The 26,422-nt window shown below is 42.5% G+C and overlaps 1 protein-coding gene across 1 annotated transcript in view; it reads right to left on the bottom strand.

The window, feature by feature from the left end:
• The window catches only part of ATXN10 (ataxin 10), a gene marked incomplete in the record, with an annotated part of 986,216 nt that overhangs the window by 482,495 nt on the left and 477,299 nt on the right, over positions 1 to 26,422 (bottom strand). The window contains 1 exon segment of the mRNA XM_053719008.1: positions 6,119 to 6,227. Coding sequence (XP_053574983.1) covers positions 6,119 to 6,227 — 109 coding nt within the window.

The following is a 26,422-nucleotide window of genomic DNA, read 5'->3' as shown; positions in this document are numbered from 1 at the left end:
ATGTTCGAACGGACCTTGTACTAGAAGATCCTGCCTCAAAGGTAGCTTCCATGGTGGAGCCGATGACATATTCACCAGGTCTGCATACCAAGTCCTGCGTGGCCACGCAGGGGCTATTAGAATCACCGAGGCCTGCTCCTGTTTGATCCTGGCTACAAGCCTGGGAAGGAGAGGGAACGGTGGAAACACATAAGCTAGGTTGAACGACCAAGGCGCCACTAATGCATCCACCAGTGTCGCCTTGGGATCCCTGGATCTGGACCCGTATCGAGGAACCTTTGCGTTCTGGCGAGACGCCATCAGATCCATATCTGGAATGCCCCATTGTTGAGTTAACTGGGCAAAAACCTCCGGGTGGAGTTCCCACTCCCCCGGATGAAAAGTCTGACGACTCAAATAATCCGCCTCCCAGTTGTCCACTCCTGGGATGTGAATTGCAGATAGGTGGCAGGAGTGATCCTCCGCCCATTTGATGATCTTGGATACCTCTCTCATCGCTAAGGAACTCTTTGTTCCCCCCTGATGATTGATGTACGCTACAGTCGTCATGTTGTCCGACTGGAACCTTATGAATTTGGCCTTTGCTAGGTGAGGCCACGCCAGGAGCGCATTGAATATCGCTCTCAGTTCTAAAATGTTTATCGGAAGAAGAGACTCTTCTCGAGACCATAGACCTTGAGCTTTCAGAGTCCCAGACCGCACCCCAGCCTAAGAGACTGGCATCGGTCGTGACAATGACCCACTCTGGTCTGTGGAAACTCATTCCCAGAGACAGGTGATAGTGAGACAACCACCAGCGGAGAGAATCCCTGGTTACCTGGTCTACTTGAATCTGGGGAGACAAGTCTGCATAGTCCCCATTCTACTGATTGAGCATGCACAGTTGTAATGGTCTTAGATGAATTCGAGCAAAAGGAACTATGTCCATTGCTGCAACCATCAATCCTACTACTTCCATGCACTGAGCTATGGAAGGCTGAAGAATAGAGTTAAGAACTTGACAAGCGTTTAGAAGCTTTGACTTTCTGACCTCTGTCAGGAAAATCTTCATTTCTAAAGAATCTATTATTGTTCCCAAAAAGGGAACTCTTGTTGACGGGGACAGGGAACTATTTTCTACGTTCACCTTCCACCCGTGAGATCTGAGAAAGGCTAGAACAATGTCTGTATAAGCCTTTGCTTTGGAAAGAGACGACGCTTGGATTAGAATGTCGTCTAGGTAAGGTGCTACAGCAATGCCCCTCGGTCGTAGAACCGCTAGAAGGGACCCTAGCACCTTTGTGAAGATTCTGGGAGCAGTGGCTAAACCGAACGGAAGAGCCACGAACTGGTAATGTTTGTCCATAAAGGCGAACCTCAGGAACTGATGATGATCTTCGTGGATAGGAATATGCAGATACGCATCCTTTAAGTCCACGGTAGTCATATATTGACCCTCCTGGATTGTTGGTAAAATTGTCCGAATGGTTTCCATTTTGAATGATGGAACTCTGAAGAATTTGTTTAGAATTTTTAGATCCAGAATTGGCCTGAAAGTTCCCTCTTTTTTGGGAACTACAAACAGGTTTAAGTAAAAACCCAATACTTGTTCTGCTGTTGGAACTGGGTTTATCACTCCCATTTTTAATAGGTCTCCTACGCAATGTAAGGATGCCTGTCTCTTTATCTGGTCTGAAGATAAGCGAGACATGTGGAACCTTCCCCTTGGAGGAAGTTCCTTGAACTCTAGAAGATACTGATACCTGAGAGACTATTTCTAGTGCCCAGGGATCCGGAACGTCTCTTGCCCAAGCCTAAGCGAAGAGAGAAAGTCTGCCCCCTACTAGATCCGGTCCCGGATCGGGGGCTACCCCTTCATGCTGTCTTGGTAGCAGCAGCAGGCTTCTTGGCCTGTTTACCCTTGTTCCAGCCTTGCAATGGTTTCCATGCTGGCTTAGGCTGGGAAGAGTTGCCTTCTTGTCTGGAGGCCGCAGAGTTAGGATTCGGTCTGTTCCTGAAATTGCGAAAGGAACGAAAATTAGATTTGTTCTTAGCCTTGAAAGGCCTATCCTGTGGGAGGGCATGTCCCTTTCCACCAGTAATGTCTGAAATAATCTCTTTCAATTCCGGCCCGAAAAGGGTCTTACCCTTGAAAGGAATATTAAGCAATTTATTCTTGGACGACACATCCGCCGACCAGGATTTTAGCCAAAACTCTCTGCGCGCCACTATTGCAAACCCTGAATTTTTCGCCGCTAACTTAGCCAATTGGAAAGCGGCATCCAAAATAAAGGAATTAGCCAACTTTAGTGCATGAATTCTGTCCATGACTTTATCATATGGAGTCTCTTTTTGGAGCGAATTTTCTAGTTCCTCGAACCAAAAATACGCTGCCGTGGTGACAGGAATAATGCACGAGATTGGTTGAAGAAGGAAACCTTGCTGAACAAATATATTTTTTAGCAATCCTTCCAATTTTTTATCCATAGGATCTTTAAAAGCGCAACTGTCCTCAATAGGAATAGTTGTGCGCTTAGCTAACGTTGACACTGCCCCCTCAACCTTAGGAACCATTTGCCATGCGTCCCTTCTGGGGTCAACAATGGGGAAAATTTTCTTGAATATAGGAGGTGGAACAAAAGGTATACCTGGCTTTTCCCACTCCTTAGTCACTATGTCCGCCACCCGCTTGGGTATCGGAAAGGCATCAGCGTGCACTGGGACCTCTAAGAATTTGTCCATCTTGCACAATTTCTCTGGAATTACCAAAGAATCACAGTCATCAAGAGTAGTTAGGACCTCCTTAAGCAGGGCGCGGAGATGTTCTAACTTAAATTTAAATGTTATGACATCAGTGTCTGCCTGCTGAGAAACTTTTCCTGAATCAGAAATTTCCCCCTCAGACAGGCCCTCCCTCACTGCCAATTCAGATTGATGTGAGGGTATAACTGATGAATTGTCCTCAGCGCCAACCTGCTCATCTTCTGTATTTAAAACTGAGCTATCACGCTTTCTAGGGTAGGATGGCAGTTTGGATAACAGATTTGCTATAGAATTATCCATTACTGCTGTTAATTGTTGCATAGTAACAAGCATTGGCGCGCTAGATGTACTAGGTATCGCCTGCGCAGGCAAAACTGGTGTTGACACAGAAGGAGAGGATGAAGAACTAACCCCACTACCTTCATTAGAAGAATCCTCTTGGGTAATCTTATTCAATGTGGCAGTACTGTCCATACTTTGTTTGGACGCTATGACACAATTTGCGCATACATTAATTGGGGGAACCACCTTGGCTTTCATACACACAGAACATAAGCCATCTGAAGGTATAGACATGTTAGACAGAATTTGGCAGGCTAATAATGCAATAAAAGCGTTTTTAAAGAAAAGCGTTACTGTCCCTTTAAATAATAAACAGGCACACTTTATTTCTGATATATTGAAAAACAATGAAGGCAATGTCTGATTTTTACAAAATTTTTACCCCAGAGTCCTAATGCCTTGAAAGTATTGCACACCAAGTTTCAAGACTTTAACCCTTAAAATGAGCAAACCGGAGCTATTTGTTCAATTAAACAATTTTAGTACACTACAATCACAGCCACAGCCTTGCTGCGGCTTTTTACCTTCCCTGAGAGTTATTCAGCACTGAAATAAACCTTCCTGAGTCCGTTTTTGTAGCCACAGGACCCCTCACATGAAGCTGCATGCACTGCCATGGAAGTAAACTGCGCAATTGAGGCGGGAAAACGGGGCCTCCTTCCTCTGCATACCAGAGTGAAGGGGCCTTTCTGACTGAAATAGCAGTCTAACTAAATGCCAGGCGAATAAAAACGTTCCCAAAAGTGCTTTTAATTACACAAAACTCTAAAAGCCATCTAAATATGAAATAAATCAATCGATTTAGCCCACCATAGTGTCAACCAGTATAGAGCCCATTAATAAGCCTTAATCTGTTATGAGTCTAAGAAAATGGCTTACTTACCACCTAAGGGAAAACTGACAGTCTTCTAGCATTAACATGTCTTGTTAGAAATATGTCTGATCATATCTGCAGCAGATAAGCCTGCAAACTGTTCCCCCCAACTGAAGTTCTCTGGTTTCAACAGTCCTGCGTGGGAACAGCAACAGATTTTAGTTACTACTGCTAAAATCATATTCCTCTGTAACAGAAATCTTCTTCATTTTCTGTTGTAGAGTAAATAGTACAAACCGGCACTATTTTAAAATAACAAACTCTTGATAGAAGAAATAAAAAACTACAACTAACACCACATACACTTTACCATCCCCGTGGAGATGCTACTTGTTCAGAGCAGCAAAGAGAATGACTGGGGGGCGGAGCCAGAGGGGGAGCTATATGGACGGCTCTTGCTGGGTGCTCTCTTTGCCATTTCCTGTAGGGGAGGAGAATATCCCACAAGTAAGGATGAAGCCGTGGACTGGACACACCAATGTTGGAGAAAACGTTTAAATGCATTGAGATAAGAGGGCTTATTTGCATGAGCCTACCTAGGTTTAGCTTTCAACTAAGAATACCAAGAGAACAAAGCAAATTTGATGATAAAAGTGAATCATAAAAGTTTTATTTTGACTAGACTGTCCCTTCAACCAAAAGGTTTAAAGATATCTAAATGATTAGAAGTTTTATACTGTCACCATTACTAAACCTTGTTAATGGAAAACTCAAAGACAGTTATGAGCTAGAGGAGATATTTGGAGGGGTCTTCACCAAATTTCTTAAAGGGATAGTAAATCCCAAAATTTTATTTTAAGATTCAGATAGAACATACACTTATAAACAACTTTACAATTTAATCCAATTATCAAATTTTCATGTTATCCATTGCTGAAGGGACAGCATTACACTACTGGCAGGAAGTTGAAAATGTCTATTTAGCCAATCACAAGAGACAAACGTGTGCAGGCACCAATTAGCAGCAGCTCCCACTAGTGTATGATATGTGCGTATTCATTTTTTAACAACGGATACTAAGAGAACGAAGCACATTTGAAAATAGAAGTGAATTTAAAAGTGTCTTGAAATTACATGCTCTATCTGAATCATGCAAGTTAAATTTTGACTTTCCTATCCCTTTAAATATTGTCCATTGCAACATTTTTTTGCAAACTTTCCCCTTCTGTGACTCCTTGACTAGGTCTCTCACTCCCTATGAACAACTGTGTCTGTTGTAGAAACCAATACATTGTCATAGGCAAGCAGAATTTTGTCAGTTGCTGAAGGGCGAATACTGCCCTCATATGCAAAGAGATGGCAGATAATGCAGAGAGATGGCAGATAATGCAGAGAGATGGCTGTGATAAATCTGGCATGAACAATGAACTTAAGTAAATAGTATAAATGAACTAGATAAACAATTATAATTGATGTTTGTAGAAAGTGATTAGATTTGTATAGTCCAATAGCCCTTGGTGTTTTTGCAGTTAAAGGGACACTAAACCCCAATTTTTTCTTTCATGATTCGTATAGATCATGCAATTTTAAGCAACTTTCTAATTTACTCATATTATCATTTTTCTTCATACTCTTGGTATCTTTATTAGAAAAGCAAGACTGTAAGCTTACAAGCCGGCCCATTTTTGTTTCAGCACCTGGATAGCGCTTGCTGATTGGTGGCTAAATGTAGCCAGCAATCACTATCCAGGGTCCTGAACCAAAAATGGGCCAGCTCTTTAGCATACATGTATGCTTTTCCAAATAAAGATAGCAAGAGAACAAAGAAAAATTGATAATAGGAGTAAATTAGAAAGTTGCTTAAAATTGCATGCTCTATCCGAATCACGAAAGAAAGAAAAAAATGGGTTTAGTATCACTTTAAATCTTTTAGGTACATGCATTTGTTTTCTGATACAGTTACATTTTTAGAAATGCTTTAAAGAGTCACAGTTATCTTTCGTCATCTGTCAAAGAAAAAGAAAAAAGAAAAAGGGAAAAGGAGGCATTCTGAAGTATTATAGGTGTCTTCACTTACTCCAAGATAGTATAAAGCTATACCCAATAGTGCTTAATATGGTACTATTAAAAGTATATAAAAAAAAATGCTGTTGTTCGTTGATTACCATTAACAATTTAGTTTAAAAACTGAACTGTTCAGTTGGTGTCTTTTCCACATACCTACAACAGTTTCAAGTAAACCTGGACAGCTTTGCAAACATGCCAAATGGTCATTATTGGAGGTCATTTCACACAGCACATCAAGCAATCGTATGACAACCATGGATTCCTGTAGAAATAAATAAATTGTGATATTTTACATGGTGTAATGCACAGACTATGAATTACAATTACAAAGAAGGAAGGGTTAAATACATGAGGCAAATGAATTGGCAGCACTGGTTTTCCCACGGGAGAAGTAGAGAATTTCTCCAATTAATTCTTGAAAGAGAAAAACGGGAATGGTGCAGTATCATTTTAAGTATTGTTTGGTAAAGGGGCAAAGTTCTTTGAGCCATTTTAAACTTTGCTCTTGAAATAGGCAGATGTTACCTCCGAAATGAATAAAGCTCTTTAACCTTCATTAAAAGTTGGACTGCTCTTAAAAAGTTTGGAGTTCCTATAATCTTAAACTTTGAGTGTTTGCTGTTAGATGTGGGACAGGGGAACAAAACAAATTGATACACATCCATCCTGTGAGTATTTTATTGGTATCCTTTTCTAAAACAAGACAGACTATTCTCAGTTTTGTCTTTCAAGAATTTATCGGAGGAACAGCGCTATTTCTGTATTATAGTACCGCGGTTTTAGGAGAGACTAAGGCAGGAACCAGATTACATAAAGGGGAGTAATAAATTATTTATATTTTATTTTTGATAGTTATTTTATTATTCTGTCACTTAAAAATAAAGTTAGTTAATAACTGATGATTATAATCATAATAATAATAATAATAATAATAAAAGTTAAATATGTGGTTAGGTCATTAAGAGTTGCTGCTCAGTGTTTGAAGTGGCCAATAAGAATGATGACCACAATGTTATCACCACTGTTTTTGTTTTTTATCTTCTTAAAAATTTAAGGAACCTCTTAAATCTATTATTGCACTGGCTCCTGCTGTGTTTTACATCTGCGAAAAAAAATGAAATTTATTCTTAACTGATAAATTTGTTTCTTTTACGATACAATGAGTCCACAGATTTCATCCTTACTTGTGGGATATCGCCTCCTGGTCAGCAGGAGGAGGCAAAGAGCACCACAGCAGAGCTGTATATATAGCTCCTCCCTTCCCTCCTACTCCAGTCATTCGACCGAAGTTAGGAAGAGAAAGGAAAAGCCAAGGTGCAGAGGTCCCTGAAGTTTAACAAAAATAAAGACCTGTCTTAGAAAAACAGGGTGGGCCGTGGACTCATCGTATCGTAAAAGAAACAAATTTATCAGGTAAGAATAAATTTCATTTTCTTTTACAAGATACGATGAGTCGACTGATTTCATCCTTACTTGTGGGATACAATACCAAAGCTATAGGACACGGATGATACCGGAGGGACAAGACAGGGAACCTAAACGGAAGGCACCACTGCTTGAAGAACTTTCCTCCTAAAAACAGCCTCAGATGAGGCAAAAGTATCGAATTTGTAAAATTTGGAAAAAGTGTGAAGACGACCAAGTTGCAGCTTTGCAAATCTGTTCAACAGAAGCATCATTTGTGAATGCCCACGAGGAAGCCAAAGCCCTAGTGGAATGAGCCGTAATTCATTCAGGTGGCTGCTGTCCAGCAATCTCATATGCAAAATGGATGATACTCTTCAGCCAAAAAGAAAGAGAGGTAGCCGTAGCTTTCTGACCTCTATGTTTCCCAGAAAAAACGACAAACAAGGAAGAAGATTGACGAAAGTCCTTAGTCGCCTGTAGGTAAAACTTCAAGGCACGGACCACGTCCAAATTATGTAACAGACGCTCCTTCTTAGAAGGATTAGGACACGAGAAAGGAACAACAATTTCCTGATTAATATTCTTATTAGAAACAACCTTAGGAAGAAAACCAGATTTGGTACGTAACACCACCTTATCCGCATGGAAAATAAGATAAGGAGAATCACATTATAAAGCCGAAATCTCAGAAACGCTGCGAGCAAAGGAAATAGCAACCAAAAATAAAACCTTCCAAGATAACAACTTAATATCTATGGAATGCATGGGTTCGAACGGAACCCCTTGAGGAACATTAAGAACTAAATTCAAACTCCAAGGAGGAGCAATTGGTCTAAACACAGGTCTGATTCTAGTCAGAGTCTGACAAAAAAAATTGAACATCTGGAACATCTGCCAGACGCTTGTGTAACAAAATAGACAAAGCAGAAATCTGTCCCTTTAAGGAACTTGCTGATAAGCCTTTCTCCAATCCTTCTTGGAGAAAAGACTAAATCCTGGGAATCCGGGGGCATGTCTGACCAGCAGCCATGATAGCTGCTTTTTTACTTGGCTGAGCAATTGAGTTGATAAATCCGCTATTTATCACTCAGAAGATTTGTAATCTAAGTCAATTTCTATCATTTAAGCAGTTAAAGAGATGCTGAGCAGATTACACTACTTTTAAGAGAGATTTCAGCCCGGAACACCATAATTGATCAAGTGCGGAGCGGAGGTCATATAACGGCCTAGGCCTTTCTCTCGCCCTCCCTATATTTCTGTGGACACAGGATTAACAGCTGTATATGCTGTACACTTTTCAACCACCAACACTAATATACTGCAAGATACAGTAAACACTGAGAACTTTCGGTAACTGATGGAGCTGAGTCACGTAACCATGCTGAAGGAGGTAGACCGACTATTTCAGGATCACCTTGTACGGCTTACAGAGACCCTGCATTTTGAATGGAGGAGTGCTTGCAAAATGGATGCACCGAGAATACTGCCTACACCAGAGGGCAAATCAGCCCTGCTAGAAGATTCCCAATACATGGAACCTGATGTTGCGGAGACAATGTGCCAGGTAGACTGGGCAGTGACAACCCTACTGAACAATGAAAGCCGCATAGCGACGCATGGCACAGCTGACACTTTTGCCCAGACAGCAGAAGCAGCTAGGATTAGTCATGAGACAGTGCCCTGGGACCCGCTTACCATTCAATCCCGCTCCAGGGCCCCAGTCCTGAATCGTGGTCACAAAGAGGGGAGAGATCCCTTGCTGGGAATTCTGTTTGCTCAGGGTCTTCATTCCAGGCGACGTAATACTTAACACCCGCAGTGGAATACCGAGCTCCACCCCGAAGCAGCGGTCACTGGCAATTGAGATAGCCCTTTGCGTATTATACGAGCCGCAGGACAGGGCCCCATCCACACCCGAGACATTCTTGAAAGTCCTCATAGAACTGTGTTTGTGTCCCAGGTCAGGTGTGGGGTAATTTGTTATTCGGCTAACTAGAAGCCGTTCAGCCACTTGGTGATACTCTTTCTTTCTCATTTTGTCTATAAGTGCTTTTGTTAGTTGCACAGGTTTGTCTGCATTTGCCTCACATGAGGGTTATGTTCTGCACCCAACTTTATTAATGCTCATCTATGTACTGCACATACCGATATATTTTCAGGTTGGGGATATTCAGCTGATTTGTCAGAAATACCACTGCTAGAGCTATTAATGGGTACGATCAGCTATTTTTAGTTACCTGGGAATGCTTATTATGTTACGCTGGGGAGCTAAGTGTAAATAATTTAATGTTCATATAGGCTATAGCTACCCGCTCCACTTTTACTAGTCCATTGTACTCCTCATATTGGGTCGATTGTCCACCCCTGCTATAGGAATGTAAAGGGGTTAATTTTATACGCCGTTTGTGTCATGCTCTTATGTGACTTTGCCTTTTTTCCTTAACGGCGGACGTTGACTATGGAGCAGGAGATCTCAATAAGCTACCTATATCCACCATAGCCTGCAGATATGAAGTTTCATGCCCTGAGGTTTTTATCATAAGCTTCCTATACCATAAGTATGTAAAACCATTGCTAAATTTGGCATGACTGACAGTGTAATTAGCTCTTACAGTGTTCATAGTTAATTGAGTTTCACTAGCTAATTGCGCCCATTACAAATACACACTGATCAGATGTATACCCACTCTTGTAAATAAATAATTGACGACACACTCTCATGAGGTAATGTTCATATGCATTTACACTCCTACACTACAAACCATTGGCACTAAAAACAATTTGTGTAGGAACATGCACCCATACACCATATCTATGACCTCCATGTCCCTAATGTTCAAAATTTTATCTCAGCCTATATCTTTCTCCAGTCTTAGTTACTCATATGTACATGTTATATCCAGAGTTGATAAATCTATATCTATGTTTGCTATATTTACAGTTGATACGCCCTAAGACCCTTAGGTGGCCTAATAATACTATAAACCTCATTATATAGATCATATTGACTTCACTGGAGGTCCAAGAGTGACCTCATCTGTTTTATGGAGGTAGGAAAAGGTGGGTTCAAGGATGATATGTCCTACGCTCTTATTCAGGTACTAATTGGACAGCTCTCAACTCTATTATATAAACGGATACATCATTCTGTTGTCATGTAGATTGCTGATTGTATGAATTTACACTTATCCACTGTACCTTTTCATGTATGCATCTTTACCCCTAAAAAAAATTTATTAAAAAAAAAAATCCTGGGAATCCGAACCCTACTCAATGAGTAGCCCTTGGATTCGCACCAATAAAGATATTTACACCATATCTTATGGTAAATCTTCCTAGTAACAGGCTTACGTGCCTGAATCAAGGTATGAATCAGAGAACCGTCGCTTAGATAAAATCAAGCGTTCAATCTCCAAGCAGTTAGCTGCAGAGAAACTAGATTTGGATGATGATAGGGTCCCTGAATGAGAAGGTCTTTCTGCAATGGAAGCTTCCATGGTGGCTGAGATGACATTGCCACCAGATTGGCATACCAAGTCCTGCGAGGCCACGCAGGAGCAATGAGGATCACCGAAGCCCTCTCCTGTTTGACTCAGGCAATCACCCGGGAAAGGAGAGCAAACGGAGGGAACACATAAGCTAGACTGAACGCCCAAGGTACTGCCAAGGCATCCATCAGCTCGGCCTGGGGATCCCTGAACCTGGACCCGTATCTTGGAAGCTTGGCATTCTGACGAGACGCCATAAGATCCAACTCCGGCCTGCCCCATCTGAGAATCAGGTTGGCAAATACCTCCAGATGAAGTTCAAATTCCCCCGGATGAAAAGTCTGTCTGCTCAGAAAATCCGCTTCCCAGTTTTCCACACCTGGGAAGTGGATCGCCAACAGAGAACAAGAGTGAGCCTCCGCCCACTGGATTATCTTGGGTACTTCTGTCATCGCCAAGGAACTCCTTGTTCCTCCCTGATGATTGATTTAAGCTACAGTCGTAATGTTGTCCGACTGGAATCTGATGAATCTGGCCGAAGCCTACTGAAGCCAAGCCTGAAGTGCATTGAATATTGCTCTCAACTCTAGGATATTGATGGGAAGTAGAGACTCCGATCGAGTCCATACACCCTGAGCCCTCAGGGAGTTCCAGAATGCTCCCCATCCTATCAGGCTGGCGTCCATTGTCACTATCACCCTAGAGGGTCTGCGGAAGCATGTCCCCTGGGACAGATGATCCGGCGACAACCACCATAGAAGAGAGTCCCTTGTCTCCTGATCTAGATCTATCTGAGGAGACAAATTTGCATAATCTCCATTCCACTGTCTTAGCATGCTCAGTTGTAGAGGTCTGAGATGAAAACGAGCAAACGGAATGATGTTCATTGCCGCCACCATCAATCCAATTGCCTCCATGCACTGAGCCACTGACAGCCGAGGATTGGACTGAAGGGCTCGGCATGTATTCAGAATCTTTAACTTTCTGACGTCCGTCAAAAAGATCTTCATGGACAGAGTCGATTTCGGTCCCCAAGAAATGAACCCTGTTCTGTGGAACTAACAAACTGTTTTTCAGATTCCCTTTCCACCCGTGAGTCCTTAGAAAAGACAGAACAATGTCAGTATATGAGACTTTGTTAGTTGATAAGACGAGGCCTGGATCAGAATATCGTCCAGATAAGGTGCCACTGCAATGCCCCGCGGCCTGAGGACCGCAATTAGAGACCCCAGAACCTTTGTGAAGTTCCTGGGCACTGTGGCCAAGCCGAAAGGAAGGGCCACGAAGTGAAAATGCTTGCCCAGAAAGGCAAAACGAAGAAACTTGTGATGATCTTTGTGGATAGGAACATGTAGGTATGCATCCTTTAGATCCACGGTAGTCATAAATTGACCCTCCTGGATCAATAGGAGAATGGTACGAATAGCTTCCATCTTGAAAGATGGAACCCTGAGAAACTTGTTTAGACTTTTGAGATCTAAAATGGGCCGGAATGTTCCCTCCTTTTTGGGAACTACAAACAGATTTGAATAAAACCCCTGTCCCTGTGGCGGAACGGGACATATTACTCCCATGGAAAAGAGGTCTCCTACACAACGTAAGAATGCCTCTCTTTTTATCTGGTCGACAGGTAATCGAGAAAGAATTTCTGAACTCCAACTGATACCCCTGAGAAACAATTTCTAGTGTCCAAAGATCCTAAACATCTCTTATCCAAGTCTGGACAAAGTGAGAAAGTCTGCCTCCTACTAGATCCGGTCCCGGATCAGGGGCCAACACTTCATGCTGACTTGGTAGCAGCAGCTGGCTTCTTGGATTGTTTACCTTTGTTCCAAGACTGGTTGGGTTTCCAAGTGGACTTGGTTTGAGAATAATTCCCTTCCTGTTTAGCGGAAGAGGAAGAGGGAACTCCCTTGAAATTTCGAAAGGAACGAAAATTACTCTGCTGCCCTCTCTGATTGGGCTTTTTATCCTGAGGGAGGAGGTGACCCTTGCCTCCAGTGATGTCAGAAATAATCTCCTTCAAGTAAGGTCAGAACAGGGTCTTCCCCTTGTAAGGAATAGCTAAAAGCTTAGATTTAGATGACACATCCGCAGACCAAGACTTTAACCATAAGGCTCTGCGTGCTAAGATGGAAAATCCTGAACTCTTAGCCGACAATTTGATAATCTGAAAGGAAGCATCAGTAATAAAAGAATTAGCTAACTTAAGAGCTTTAATTCTATCTTGTATTTCTTCCAAAGAAGTCTCAGTTTTAAGCGACGCCTCTAAGGCATCAAACCAAAAGGCAGCCGCCGTTGTGACTGTAACAATGCAGGCCGCTGGTTGCAATAGCCACCCCTGATGAACATAGATCTTTTTGAGGAGACCCTCCAACTTCTTATCCATAGGGTCTTTGAAGGCACAAATATCCTCGATAGGGATAGTGGTTCGTTTAGCCAAGGTGGATATAGCTCCCTCCACTTTAGGGACCGTCTGCCAAGAATCCCGAATGGCATCAGCTATAGGGTACATTTTCTTGAAAACAGGAGAAGGGGAGAATGGAATACCCGGTCCCTCCCATTCCTTAGCAATAATATCCGAAGTCATTTTAGGAACAGGGAAAACGTCAGAATAAGAAGGGACTTCTAAATACCTGTCCATCTTACTCAATTTCTCTGGAGGGACCACAATTGAATCACAGTCGTCCAGAGTCACCAAAACCTCCCGGAGTAACAGGCGGAGGTGTTCGAGCTTAAACCTGAAAGACATCACGTCCGAATCTGCCTGGGGCAATGCACTTCCTGAGTCAGAAAGTTCCCCCTCGGACAAAGCCTCCATACCACCCAATTCAGATCCCTTGGAGGATACATCGGAGATCACCATCAAAGCATCAGAAGTCGCATGGACCACATGGGCCTCTTTCCTACTGCGTTTGCCTTGCAGTACTGGCAAAGCAGATAACGCCTCTGAAAGAGTAGATGACATAACTGCAGCAATATCCTGCAGGGTGAACACAGCAGACGCAGTTGAAGAACACGGTGTCGCCTGAGCGGGCGTTAAAGGCTGTGATGCTTGGGGAGAAAGTTGCGGCATACCCTGAATCTCATCAGTCTGAGAAGCATCCTTAGATATACTTGCATTAAAAAAATCTGTTCTCTAAACTGTAACGCCCTCTCAGTGCATGAGGAACAGTTATAGGGGGTTCCACATTGGCATTTAAAAACATAGAACAGGTACTGTCCTGAAGGTCAGCCATGACAAAAGATAAGCAAAAGCAATATTGGTTGTGGTACTGAGAATAAACTTCAATTAAAATAACAAGCAAGCAGCCTAATATAATTGAGAACAAAGACGTTGAAAAAAATGAGTGTACTGTGTCTTTAAAAAATAAAACTGTACAATCTTTACTGCCCAGCACTCGACAATGAAATAACAGGGAAGCACTATTAGTTTACTTTAGCTATCCCTATGAATGTACACTCCAAATATGCGTAATGCCTGAGGACAGAAATTTACACTTGCACCTCATTACAGCTCTGCTGCGGTGCCTACCTGTCCCCACGAGCCAAATAATATCACTCCGTGAATGGCGTGCCTAAGAACACTTGAAAATATTACTGAGACAAGCGGACTTAGGAAACACTGAAGCCTTGAGGTATACTGCCCATCGTCTAAACCCAGGATACCAACTGCGCGGCTAAGCGCGTGAACGCTAAGCCCCGCCCCTCGTGGGCGGTAAACTAACTCCCCCGGGTAAGTAAGAGACCGCATGGGGAAATACTAATGTCGGAACTCTGCCGCCCTTAGAAAAACAAACAATGTGAACCCTTAAAGTGTCCTGCCTTTATACTGCATATAGAACATGTACTGCAAATGTTAAGTCAGAACACACTGGAGTAAGAACTCCCGGTTACAATCCCCAGCGTCAAGCCCACACATAATGTGCAATGTTATTCAGCCGGGCTAATGTTTTAAAGAGCCCACTGTTATCACGGCTGATCCAGCTCACATAACAAGAGGGGAATACCCATGCATGTAAATGACTTTGTGCAAATTGATTACCCCTTCCTGGTATAGGAAATAAAGGCCAGTCTGTTCTGAGCTACTCAGTCTCCCCAGAATCAAAAGACTGCACATACCTCAATGCTGAGCGCAGCATGAACTTGTCCCACACGATGAAGAGGTCCTTATCACCTCCTGCAGATCTGTGGGAACAAACAGGGTGTTAGATAATATCTGCTAAGACCATCAGCAGGGCAGCAAACAGTATGGGAGGCGCAGAGAGAATGAAAATCTCCCCAGTTCCAGTTGCTGAAAAGCCTGCAGCTCTACCCCTGAGTAAAATAGCACTCACTGGTACCATTTAAAAATAATAAACTCCTGATTGAAGAATCTAAACTAACACCTCACTTTGCCTCTTCCTATCACTAACACAGGCAAAGAGAATGACTGGGGTGGGAGGGAAGGGAGGAGCTATATATACAGCTCTGCTGTGGTGCTCTTTGCCTCCTCCTGCTGACCAGGAGGCAATATCCCACAAGTAAGGATGAAATCCGTGGACTCATCGTATCTTGTAAAAGAAAAATATTGCAACTGTTTAACATATATTTATTTGCATTGAAACCTGTTTTTCTTTTGCCTCGATTATTTTACTTGCTTAAAAAACTTATGAAGACCGACTCCTTAGATTCACACCTGATACAGATAGACCATGGTGTTGCTTAGGCACATGTAATTGGTTACAGCACAGAGACCTTCCAATGCAAATTTATGGAGACCTGGTTTTTTTTTATTTTTGTTTTTTTTTTTAGTGTATTTTGGTGACCTCTGTTTCAGTATACTATATATGTTAGGTTAAAAGGGACAGTCAACACCAGATTTTTTTGTTGCTAAAAAGGATAGATAATCCCTTTTATTACCTATTTCCCAGTTTTTCATAACCAACACAGTTATAATACACATTTTACCTCTGTGAGTACCTTTTATCTATGCCTCTGTAAACTGTCCCCTTATTTTCAGTTCTTTTGACAGACTTGCATTTTAGCCAATCAGTGCTGACTCCTAGGTAACTTCAAGTGCTTGAGCTCAATGTTATCTATATGAAACATGAACTAACATCCTCTAGTAGTGAACAACTGTCAAAATGCATTTAGATTAGAGGAGGCCTTCAAAGTCTAAGAAATTAGCATATGAACCTCATAGGTTTAGCTTTCAACTAAGAATACCAAGAAAACAAAGCAAATTTGGTGATACAAGTAAATTGGAAAGTTGTTTAAAATGACATGCCCTATTTGAATCATGAAGGTTTATTTTGGACTTGACTGTCTGTCGGATCAGGTCCGGAAGACCTTTCATACATAGGCCTCTTTGACTGGGGTGTCTTTGCCTCCTCCTAGTGGCCAGGTTCTGAATTCCCAAAATGAATGAATGCAGCTGTGGACTCTTCCCGTTTAAGAAGAAAAAGAAAGCTGCAACAAGAAGACAAAACAAGGAGGGGTTTTGTGGACTATCACCGCCACGAAATCATTGAATTTATCAGATAACCATAAAATTATGTTTTCTTTCATACAGGTGGTGAGAAACCACAATCTAATACTTATGGGAACAAATACCCAAGCAGTGAAGTCCACGAGTAATGAGGGTGGGAAAAGTATGATATAATATCATCTACCAGCAAACAGACAGCCAAACTGGTACTGGTACTGTAACATATCAGCAGTGGTTTTGGAATAGGAGTATATTGTAGATCCATAGAAGGAGGCAAAATACAAGTCCCTGTGACAAATAATTGAGGGTCTGTTACAGATTTCCCCTTGAGGCGAACAAAGACAAAAACCATACCCCATATACATCCCTCTGCAAAGAAACGTACTCTGAGGGGAATCCAGGCCTCAATATAGACTGAGGACAACTCACTCTCTCAAGAATCAAATGTACATCTTCATTCTTCGACCACGTCCAGCAGATGCAAAGTAAAGACTGAGGTACCTTTGAGGTGGGAGGGGTTTTATAGAGCACTTGGGGTTTAGGAATTTTTGCCTCCTCCAAGTGGTAAGGAAGAGTCACTCCTAGGTCTATGTAAGCACTCCACAATGCAAAAAAACATAATTTATTCTTACCTGATAAATTATTTTCTTTCTTGGTAGTGAGAGTGCAGGAATTCCTATTCTTACAAATGGAAAATACATCACCTGGCCACCAAGTGGAGGTAAAAACACACCAAACAGAGCATTAAAGTATCCCTCCCATTTTCCCTACCAGTAGTTCAGCCAAGGATAAGGAAAAGGTACCCCATATACATCCCTCTGCAAAGAAACGTACTCTGAGGGGAAACCAGGCCTCAATATAGACTGAGGACAACTCACTCTCTCAAGAATCAAATGTACATCTTCATTCTTCGACCACGTCCAGCAGATGCAAAGAAAAGACTGAGGTACCTTTGAGGTGGGAGGGGTTTTATAGAGCACTTGGGGTTTAGGAATTTTTGCCTCCTCCAAGTGGTAAGGAAGAGTCACTCCTAGGTCTATGTAAGCACTCCACAATGCAAAAAAACATAATTTATTCTTACCTGATAAATTATTTTCTTTCTTGGTAATGAGAGTGCAGGAATTCCTATTCTTACAAATGGAAAATACATCACCTGGCCACCAAGTGGAGGCAAAAACACACCAAACAGAGCATTAAAGTATCCCTCCCACTTTCCCTACCAGTAGTTCAGCCAAGGATAAGGAAAAGGTACCCCATATACATCCCTCTGCAAAGAAACGTACTCTGAGGGGAAACCAGGCCTCAATATAGACTGAGGACAACTCACTCTCTCAAGAATCAAATGTACATCTTCATTCTTCGACCACGTCCAGCAGATGCAAAGTAAAGACTGAGGTACCTTTGAGGTGGGAGGGGTTTTATAGAGCACTTGGGGTTTAGGAATTTTTGCCTCCTCCAAGTGGTAAGGAAGAGTCACTCCTAGGTCTATGTAAGCACTCCACAATGCAAAAAAACATAATTTATTCTTACCTGATAAATTATTTTCTTTCTTGGTAGTGAGAGTGCAGGAATTCCTTTTCTTACAAATGGAAAATACATCACCTGGCCACCAAGTGGAGGCAAAAACACACCAAACAGAGCATTAAAGTATCCCTCCCACTTTCCCTACCAGTAGTTCAGCCGAGGATAAGGAAAAGGTAAAGGTATAAAAAGGTGCCAAATAGACTGCCACCATTTCATTCACAATTAGGGCGAGTTTGTGGGCTTTCACTACCAAGAAAGAAAATCATTTATCAGGTAAGAATAAATTATGTTTTTTTTACTAATGGTAGTGAGAGCCAACACATTCCTATTCTTACAAATGGGAAACTAATACCCAATCTGTGGAATAGAATGTGAAGAATAGATGGTGGGGCGAAAGGTTCTTCAATCAGTCATACCTAGCATATAGGGACTGCCTTCCTTTCTCCCAAAGAAAGCCTCATCCGAAGCAAAAACTGGTAAAACTTTGTGAAAGTATGTAAGGAAGACCAGGTAGCAGCCTTTCAGATCTGCTCAACTGAAGCCTCATTCTTAAAGGGTCCAAGATGTAGACACCATGTGTAGAATTGGCAGCGATACGAGTAGGAGGCTGCTGTCCCATTTCTAGGTAAGCCATACAAATAAGTCTTCTCAACCAGAAAGACAAAGAAACAGCAGTGGCTTTTTGACCTTTGTGCTTACCAGAAAACAGAACAAACAGGTAAGATGACTGTTTGGATGTGGTTAGAGCATTAAAGTTTTATCTTCATGCTACCAAGGAATTCAAACAGTCTCTCCTTTGAGGAGCTTGGATTAGGACAAAGAAGGAACAACAATTTCCTGGTTTATATATATTTTTTTAAAACCACCTTAGGTAAGAAACACGTCTTAGTCCGAAGTAAAGTCTTATCCTGATGAAACACCAGATAAGGGGGATCACACTGGAGGTCAGATAATTTCAAAACTCTTCGAGCAGAAGATATTGCCAATAGAAAAAACACCTTCCAAGATAAGTTAATAAATAGAATGCATAAGTTTAAACGGAAGAACAAGCGAAGAACAAGTTAAAGGCTCCATGGAGGAGAAACAGTTTTGAAGACCGGTCTAATTATGGCTATAGCTTGAACAAACTATTGAATATCGGGCAAACATGCCAACTTTTTATGCAGCAAAACAGAAAGTGCCAAGATTTGGCCCTTAAGAGAACTAACCTTTCAGTAGAAACTAAAGTATATGAAATCTTTAAAATGCACCAAAAGAAACTACTTTCTACGCACCAAGAGAGAAACACTGTCCATACCTTTGGGATAAATACGTCTGATGACAGGATTACAAGCCTGAATCAGGGCGTCAATTACAGATTCAGAGAATCCTCTCTGAGCTAAAATCAACTGTTCAATCTCCACGCAGTCATCCTCAGAGAATATAGATTTCAATAAAAGAAAGGACCCTGACATAGAAGGTCCTGCCTCTGAGGAAGACACAATGGAGGAGCAGATTACATTCTTATGAGGTCCCTCGATCCGTATCTCAGAAACTTAAAATTGAGACAAGATGCCATGAGATCCTTTTCTGGAGACCCACAACGTTGAGTGATCTTGATAAAAACCTCCTGGTTTAGAGGCCACTTGCTGGAGTGAAGAGTCTGTCTGCTCAAAAAATCCACCTCCCAGTTCTCCACACCTGGGATGTGAATAGCTGAGATCAGGCACTGATAAGGTTTTACCTATTGAGGAATGTGAGCTACCTCCTGCATCACTAGAGAACTGTGTGCTTCTCCTCGATGATTGACATACGCTACCATAGTGATGTTGTCTGATAGAAATTGAAGCGAACGGACAGAACGCAACTGGGGCCACGATACCAGGGCATTGAAAATGGACCTCAGTTCAAGGACATTTATGGGGAGAGGCTCCTCTCCTACTGACCATACTCCCTAAGCTCTTCAAGTTCCCCATACAGCTCCCCAACCCAAAAGAACCACATCTGTGGTGATAATCTCTCAGGATGGTCATAGGAAACTCATACCCTGAAGAAACAGAATTTATGCTTACCTGATAAATTACTTTCTCCAACGGTGTGTCCGGTCCACGGCGTCATCCATTACTTGTGGGAAATATTCTCCCCCACAGGGAAAGGCAAGGAGAGCACACAGCAAGAGCTGTCCATATAGCTCCCCCTCTGGCCTTCCACCCCCCAGTCATTCAACCAACGGTTAGGAGAAAAAGGAGAAACTATAGGGTGCCGTGGTGACTGTAGTGTATAAAGAAAAAAATTTTTAACCTGATTAGGAAACCAGGGTGGGCCGTGGACCGGACACACCGTTGGAGAAAGTAATTTATCAGGTAAGCATAAATTATGTTTTCTCCAACATTGGTGTGTCCGGTCCACGGCGTCATCCATTACTTGTGGGAACCAATACCAAAGCTTTAGGACACGGATGAAGGGAGGGAGCAAATCAGGTTACCTAAATGGAAGGCACCACGGCTTGCAAAACCTTTCTCCCAAAAATAGCCTCCGAAGAAGCATAAGTATCAAATTTGTAGAATTTGGCAAAAGTGTGCAGAGAGGACCAAGTCGCTGCCTTACATATCTGATCAACAGAAGCCTCGTTCTTGTAGGCCCAAGTGGAAGCCACAGCCCTAGTAGAGTGAGCTGTGATTCGGTCAGGAGGTTGCCGTCCGGCAGTCTCATAAGCCAATCGGATAATGCTTTTCAGCCAGAAAGAGAGAGAGGTAGCAGTAGCTTTTTGACCTCTCCTCTTACCAGAGTAAACGACAAACAAAGATGAGGTTTGTCTAAAATCTTTTGTTGCTTCTAAGTAGAACTTTAAAGCACGAACAACATCTAAATTGTGTAACAAACGTTCCTTCTTTGAAACTGGATTCGGACACAGAGAAGGAACAACTATTTCCTGGTTAATATTCTTGTTGGAAACAACTTTTGGAAGAAAACCAGGCTTAGTACGCAAAAACATAATTTATGCTTACCTGATAAATTTATTTCTCTTGTAGTGTATCCAGTCCACGGATCATCCATTACTTATGGGATATTCTCCTTCCCAACAGGAAGTTGCAAGAGGATCACCCACAGCAGAGCTGCTATATAGCTCCTCCCCTAACTGTCATATCCAGTCATTCGACCGAAAACAAACAGAGAAAGGAGAAACCATAGGGTGCAGTGGTGACTGTAGTTTAATTAAAATTTAGACCTGCCTTAAAAAGGACATGGCGGGCCGTGGACTGGATACACTACAAGAGAAATAAATTTATCAGGTAAGCATAAATTATGTTTTCTCTTGTTAAGTGTATCCAGTCTACGGATCATCCATTACTTATGGGATACCAATACCAAAGCTAAAGTACACGGATGATGGGAGGGACAAGGCAGGATTAAGCGGAAGGAACCACTGCCTGAAGAACCTTTCTCCCAAAAACAGCCTCCGAAGAAGCAAAAGTATCAAATTTGTAAAATTTGGAAAAAGTGTGAAGCAAAGACCAAGTCGCGGCCTTGCAAATCTGTTCAACAGAGGCCTCATTTTTAAAGGCCCAGGTGGAAGCCACAGCTCTAGTGGAATGAGCTGTAATCCTATCAGGGGGCTGCTGTCCAGCAGTCTCATAGGCTAGGCGTATTATGCTCCGAAGCCAAAAGGAAAGAGGTTGCCGAAGCTTTTTGACCTCTTCTCTGTCCAGAGTAAACGACAAACAGGGTAGATGTTTGACGAAAATCTTTAGTAGCCTGTAAGTAAAACTTCAAGGCACGGACTACGTCCAGATTATGTAAAAGACGTTCCTTCTTTGAAGAAGGATTAGGACACAATGATGGAACAACAATCTCTTGATTGATATTCTTGTTAGAAACCACCTTAGGTAAAAACCCAGGTTTGGTTCACAGGACTACCTTATCTGCATGAAAAATCAGATAAGGAGAATCACATTGTAAGGCAGATAGCTCAGAGACTCTCCGAGCCGAGGAAATAGCCATCAAAAACAGAACTTTCCAAGATAAAAGTTTAATATCAATGGAATGAAGGGGTTCAAACAGAACTCCTTGAAGAACTTTAAGAACCAAGTTTAAGCTCCACGGGGGAGCAACAGGTTTAAACACAGGCTTAATTCTAACCAAAGCCTGGCAAAATGTCTGGACGTCTGGAACCTCTGCCAGAAGCTTGTGCAAAAGAATAGACAGAGCAGAAATCTGTCCCTTTAAGGAACAAGCTGATAATCCTTTGTCCAAGCCCTCTTGGAGAAAAGACAATATTCTAGGAATCCTAACCTTACTCCATGAGTAATTCTTGGATTCACACCAATAAAGATATTTACTCCATATCTTGTGGTAGATTTTCCTGGTAACAGGCTTTCGTGCCTGTATTAAAGTATCAATGACGGACTCTGAGAAGCCACGCTTTGATAGAATCAAGCGTTCAATCTCCATGCAGTCAGTCTCAGAGAAATAAGATTTGGATGATTGAAAGGACCTTGTATCAGAAGGTCCTGTCTTAGAGGCAGAGTCCATGGTGGAAAGGATGACATGTCCACTAGGTCTGCAGGTGCTATCAGAATCACTGATGCTCTCTCCTGTTTGATTTTGGCAATCAGTCGAGGGAGCAGAGGAAATGGTGGAAACACATAAGCCAGGTTGAAGAACCAAGGCGCTGCTAGAGCATCTATCAGCGTCGCTTCTGGGTCCCTGGACCTGGATCCGTAACAAGGAAGCTTGGCGTTCTGGCGAGACGCCATGAGATCCAACTCTGGTTTGCCCCAACGATGAATCAACTGAGCAAACACCTCCGGATGGAGTTCCCACTCCCCCAGATGGAAAGTCTGACGACTTAGAAAATCCGCCTCCCAGTTCTCCACGCCTGGGATATGGATTGCTGACAGGTGGCAAGAGTGGTACTCTGCCCAGCGAATTATTTTTGAGACTTCTAACATCGCTAGGGAACTCCTGGTTCCCCCTTGATGGTTGATGTAAGCCACAGTCGTGATGTTGTCCGACTGAAATCTGATGAACCTCAGTGTTGCTAACTGAGGCCAAGCCAGAAGAGCATTGAATATCGCTCTTAACTCCAGAATATTTATTGGAAGGAGTTTCTCCTCCTGAGTCCACGATCCCTGTGCCTTCAGGGAATTCCAGACTGCACCCCAACCTAGAAGGCTGGCATCTGTTGTTACAATTGTCCAATCTGGCCTGCGAAAGGTCATACCCTTGGACAGGTATACCCAAGACAACCACAAGAGAAGAGAATCTCTGGTCTCTTGATCCAGATTTAGCAGAGGGGACAAATCTGTGTAATCCCCATTCCACTGACTCAGCATGCATAATTGCAGCGGTCTGAGATGAAGGCGCGCAAATGGCACTATGTCCATTGCCACTATCATTTAAGCCGATTACCTCCATACACTGAGCTACCGAAGGGCGCGGAATGGAGTGAAGAACACGGCAAGCATTTAGAAGTTTTGATAACCTGGACTCCGTCAGGTAAATTTTAATTTCTACAGAATCTATAAGAGTCCCTAAGAAGGAGACTCTTGTGAGTGGAGATAGAGAACTCTTTTCCTTGTTCACTTTCCACCCATGCAACCTCAGAAATGCCAGAACTATCTCTGTATGAGACTTGGCAACTTGAAAGCTTGACGCCTGTATCAGGATGTCGTCTAGATACGGAGCCACCGCTATGCCTCGCGGTCTTAGAACCGCCAGAAGTGAGCCCAGAACCTTTGTAAAGATTCTCTGGGCTGTAGCCAACCCGAAGGGAAGAGCTACAAATTGGTAATGCCTGTCTAGAAAGGCAAACCTTAGAAACCGATGATGATCTTTGTGAATCGGTATGTGAATGTAGGCATCCTTTAAGTCCACTGTGGTCATGTACTGACCTTCTTGGATCATGGGTAGGATGGTCCGAATAGTTTCCATTTTGAAAGATGGAACTCTGAGGAATTTGTTTAAGATCTTTAGATCCAAAATTGGTCTAAAGGTTCCCTCTTTTTTGGGAACCACAAACAGATTTGAATAAAAACCCTGTCCTTGTTCCGTCCGCGGAACTGGATGGATCACTCCCATAACTAGGTCATCTTGCACACAGCGTAGGAATGCCTCTTTCTTTATCTGATTTGCAGATAGCCTTGAAAGATGAAATCTCCCTTGTGGAGGGGAAGCTTTGAAGTCCAGAAGATATCCCTGAGATATGATCTCCAACGCCCAGGGATCCCGAACATCTCTTGCCCACGCCTGGGCGAAGAGAGAAAGTCTGCCCCCTACTAGATCCGTCGCCGGATAGGGGGCCGTTCCTTCATGATGTCTTAGAGGCAGCAGCAGGCTTTCTGGCCTGCTTGCCTTTGTTCCAGGACTGGTTAGGTTTCCAGGCCTGCTTAGATTGAGCAACAGTTCCCTCTTGTTTTGAAGCGGAGGAAGTTGATGCTGCACCTGCCTTGAAATTTCGAAAGGCATGAAAATTGATTGTTTGGCCTTTGCTTTGGCCCTGTCCTGAGGAAGGGTGTGACCCTTACCTCCAGTAATGTCAGCAATAATTTCCTTCAAACCAGGCCCGAATAAGGTCTGCCCCTTGAAAGGAATGTTGAGTAATTTAGACTTCGAAGTCACGTCAGCTGACCAGGATTTAAGCCATAGCGCCCTACGCGCTTGGATGGCGAATCCGGAATTCTTAGCCGTTAGTTTAGTCAAATGAACAATGGCATCAGAAACAAATGAGTTAGCTAGCTTAAGTGTTCTAAGCTTGTCAATAATTTCAGTCAATGGAGCTGTATGGATGGCCTCTTCCAGGGCCTCAAACCAGAATGCCGCCGCGGCCGTGACAGGCACAATGCATGCAAGGGGCTGTAAAATAAAACCTTGTTGAATAAACATTTTCTTAAGGTAACCCTCCAATTTTTTATCCATTGGATCTGAAAAAGCACAACTGTCCTCAACCGGGATAGTAGTACGCTTTGCTAAAGTAGAAACTGCTCCCTCCACCTTAGGGACCGTCTGCCATAAGTCCCGTGTAGTGGCGTCTATTGGAAATATTTTTCTAAATATAGGAGGTGGGGAAAAAGGCACACCCGGTCTATCCCACTCCTTGCTAATAATTTCTGTAAGCCTTTTAGGTATAGGAAAAACATCAGTACACACCGGTACCGCATAGTATTTATCCAGCCTACACAATTTCTCTGGTACTGCAACTGTGTTACAGTCATTCAGAGCAGCTAATACCTCCCCTAATACCTCCCCAAGCAACACACGGAGGTTCTCAAGCTTAAATTTAAAATTTGAAATCTCTGAATCAGGTTTCCCCGAATCAGAGATGTCACCCACAGACTGAAGCTCTCCGTCCTCATGATCTGCATATTGTGACGCAGTATCAGACATGGCCCTTACAGCATCTGCGCGCTCTGTATTTCTCCTAACCCCAGAGCAATCGCGCTTGCCTCTTAATTCAGGCAACCTGGATAATACCTCTGACAGGGTATTATTCATGATTGCAGCCATGTCCTGCAAGGTAATCGCTATGGGCGTCCCTGGTGTAATTGGCGCCATATTAGCGTGCATCCCCTGAGCGGGAGGCGAAGGGTCTGACACGTGGGGAGAGTTAGTCGGCATAACTTCCCCCTCGTCAGAATCTTCTGGTGATATTTATTTTATAGTTAAAGACTGATCTTTACTGTTTAAGGTGAAATCAATACATTTAGTACACATTCTCCTATGGGGCTCCACCATGGCTTTCAAACATAATGAACAAGTAGTTTCCTCTGTGTCAGACATGTTTAAACAGACTAGCAATGAGACTAGCAAGCTTGGAAAACACTTTAAACAAGTTTACAAGCAATATAAAAAACGTTACTGCACCTTTAAGAAACACACATTTTGTCAAAATTTGAAATAACAGTGAAAAAAGGCAGTTACACTAACGAAATTTTTATGTGTATGTAACAAGTTAGCAGAGCATTGCACCCACTTGCAAATGGATGATTAACCCCTTAATACCCAAAATGGAATAATAAAAGACAAAAGCGTTTTTTTTTTTTTGTTTTTTTTTTCAGTCACAACAACTGCCACAGCTCTACTGTGGCTTTTTACCTCCCTCAAAAATGACTTTGAAGCCTTTTGAGCCCTCCAGAGATGTCCTGGATCATGCAGAGGGAAACTGAATGTCTCTGTCAGTATTTTTAGCTTCACAGAAAAGCACTAAAAAAGGCCCCTCCCACTCATATTACAACAGTGGAAAGCCTAAGGAAACTGTTACTAGGCAAAATTCAAGCCAGCCATGTGGAAAAAAACTAGGCCCCAATAAGTTCTATCACCAAATACATATAAAAACGATTAAACATGCCAGCAAACGTTTTATATTACATTTTTATAAGAGTATGCATCTCTATTAATAAGCCTGATACCAGTAGCTATCACTGCATTTAAGGCTTTACTTACATTAGTTCGGTATCAGCAGCATTTTCTAGCAAATTCCATACCTAGAAAAATATTAACTGCACATACCTTATTGCAGGAAAACCTGCATGCCATTCCCTCTCTGAAGTTACCTCACTCCTCAGAATATGTGAGAGCAGCCATGGATCT

The sequence above is a fragment of the Bombina bombina genome, chromosome 6 (genome assembly GCF_027579735.1).
Source record: "Bombina bombina isolate aBomBom1 chromosome 6, aBomBom1.pri, whole genome shotgun sequence".
NCBI lineage: Eukaryota > Metazoa > Chordata > Amphibia > Anura > Bombinatoridae > Bombina > Bombina bombina.
Note: the sequence above shows the minus strand (reverse complement) of the source record. Positions and strands in the feature narration are given on the sequence as shown.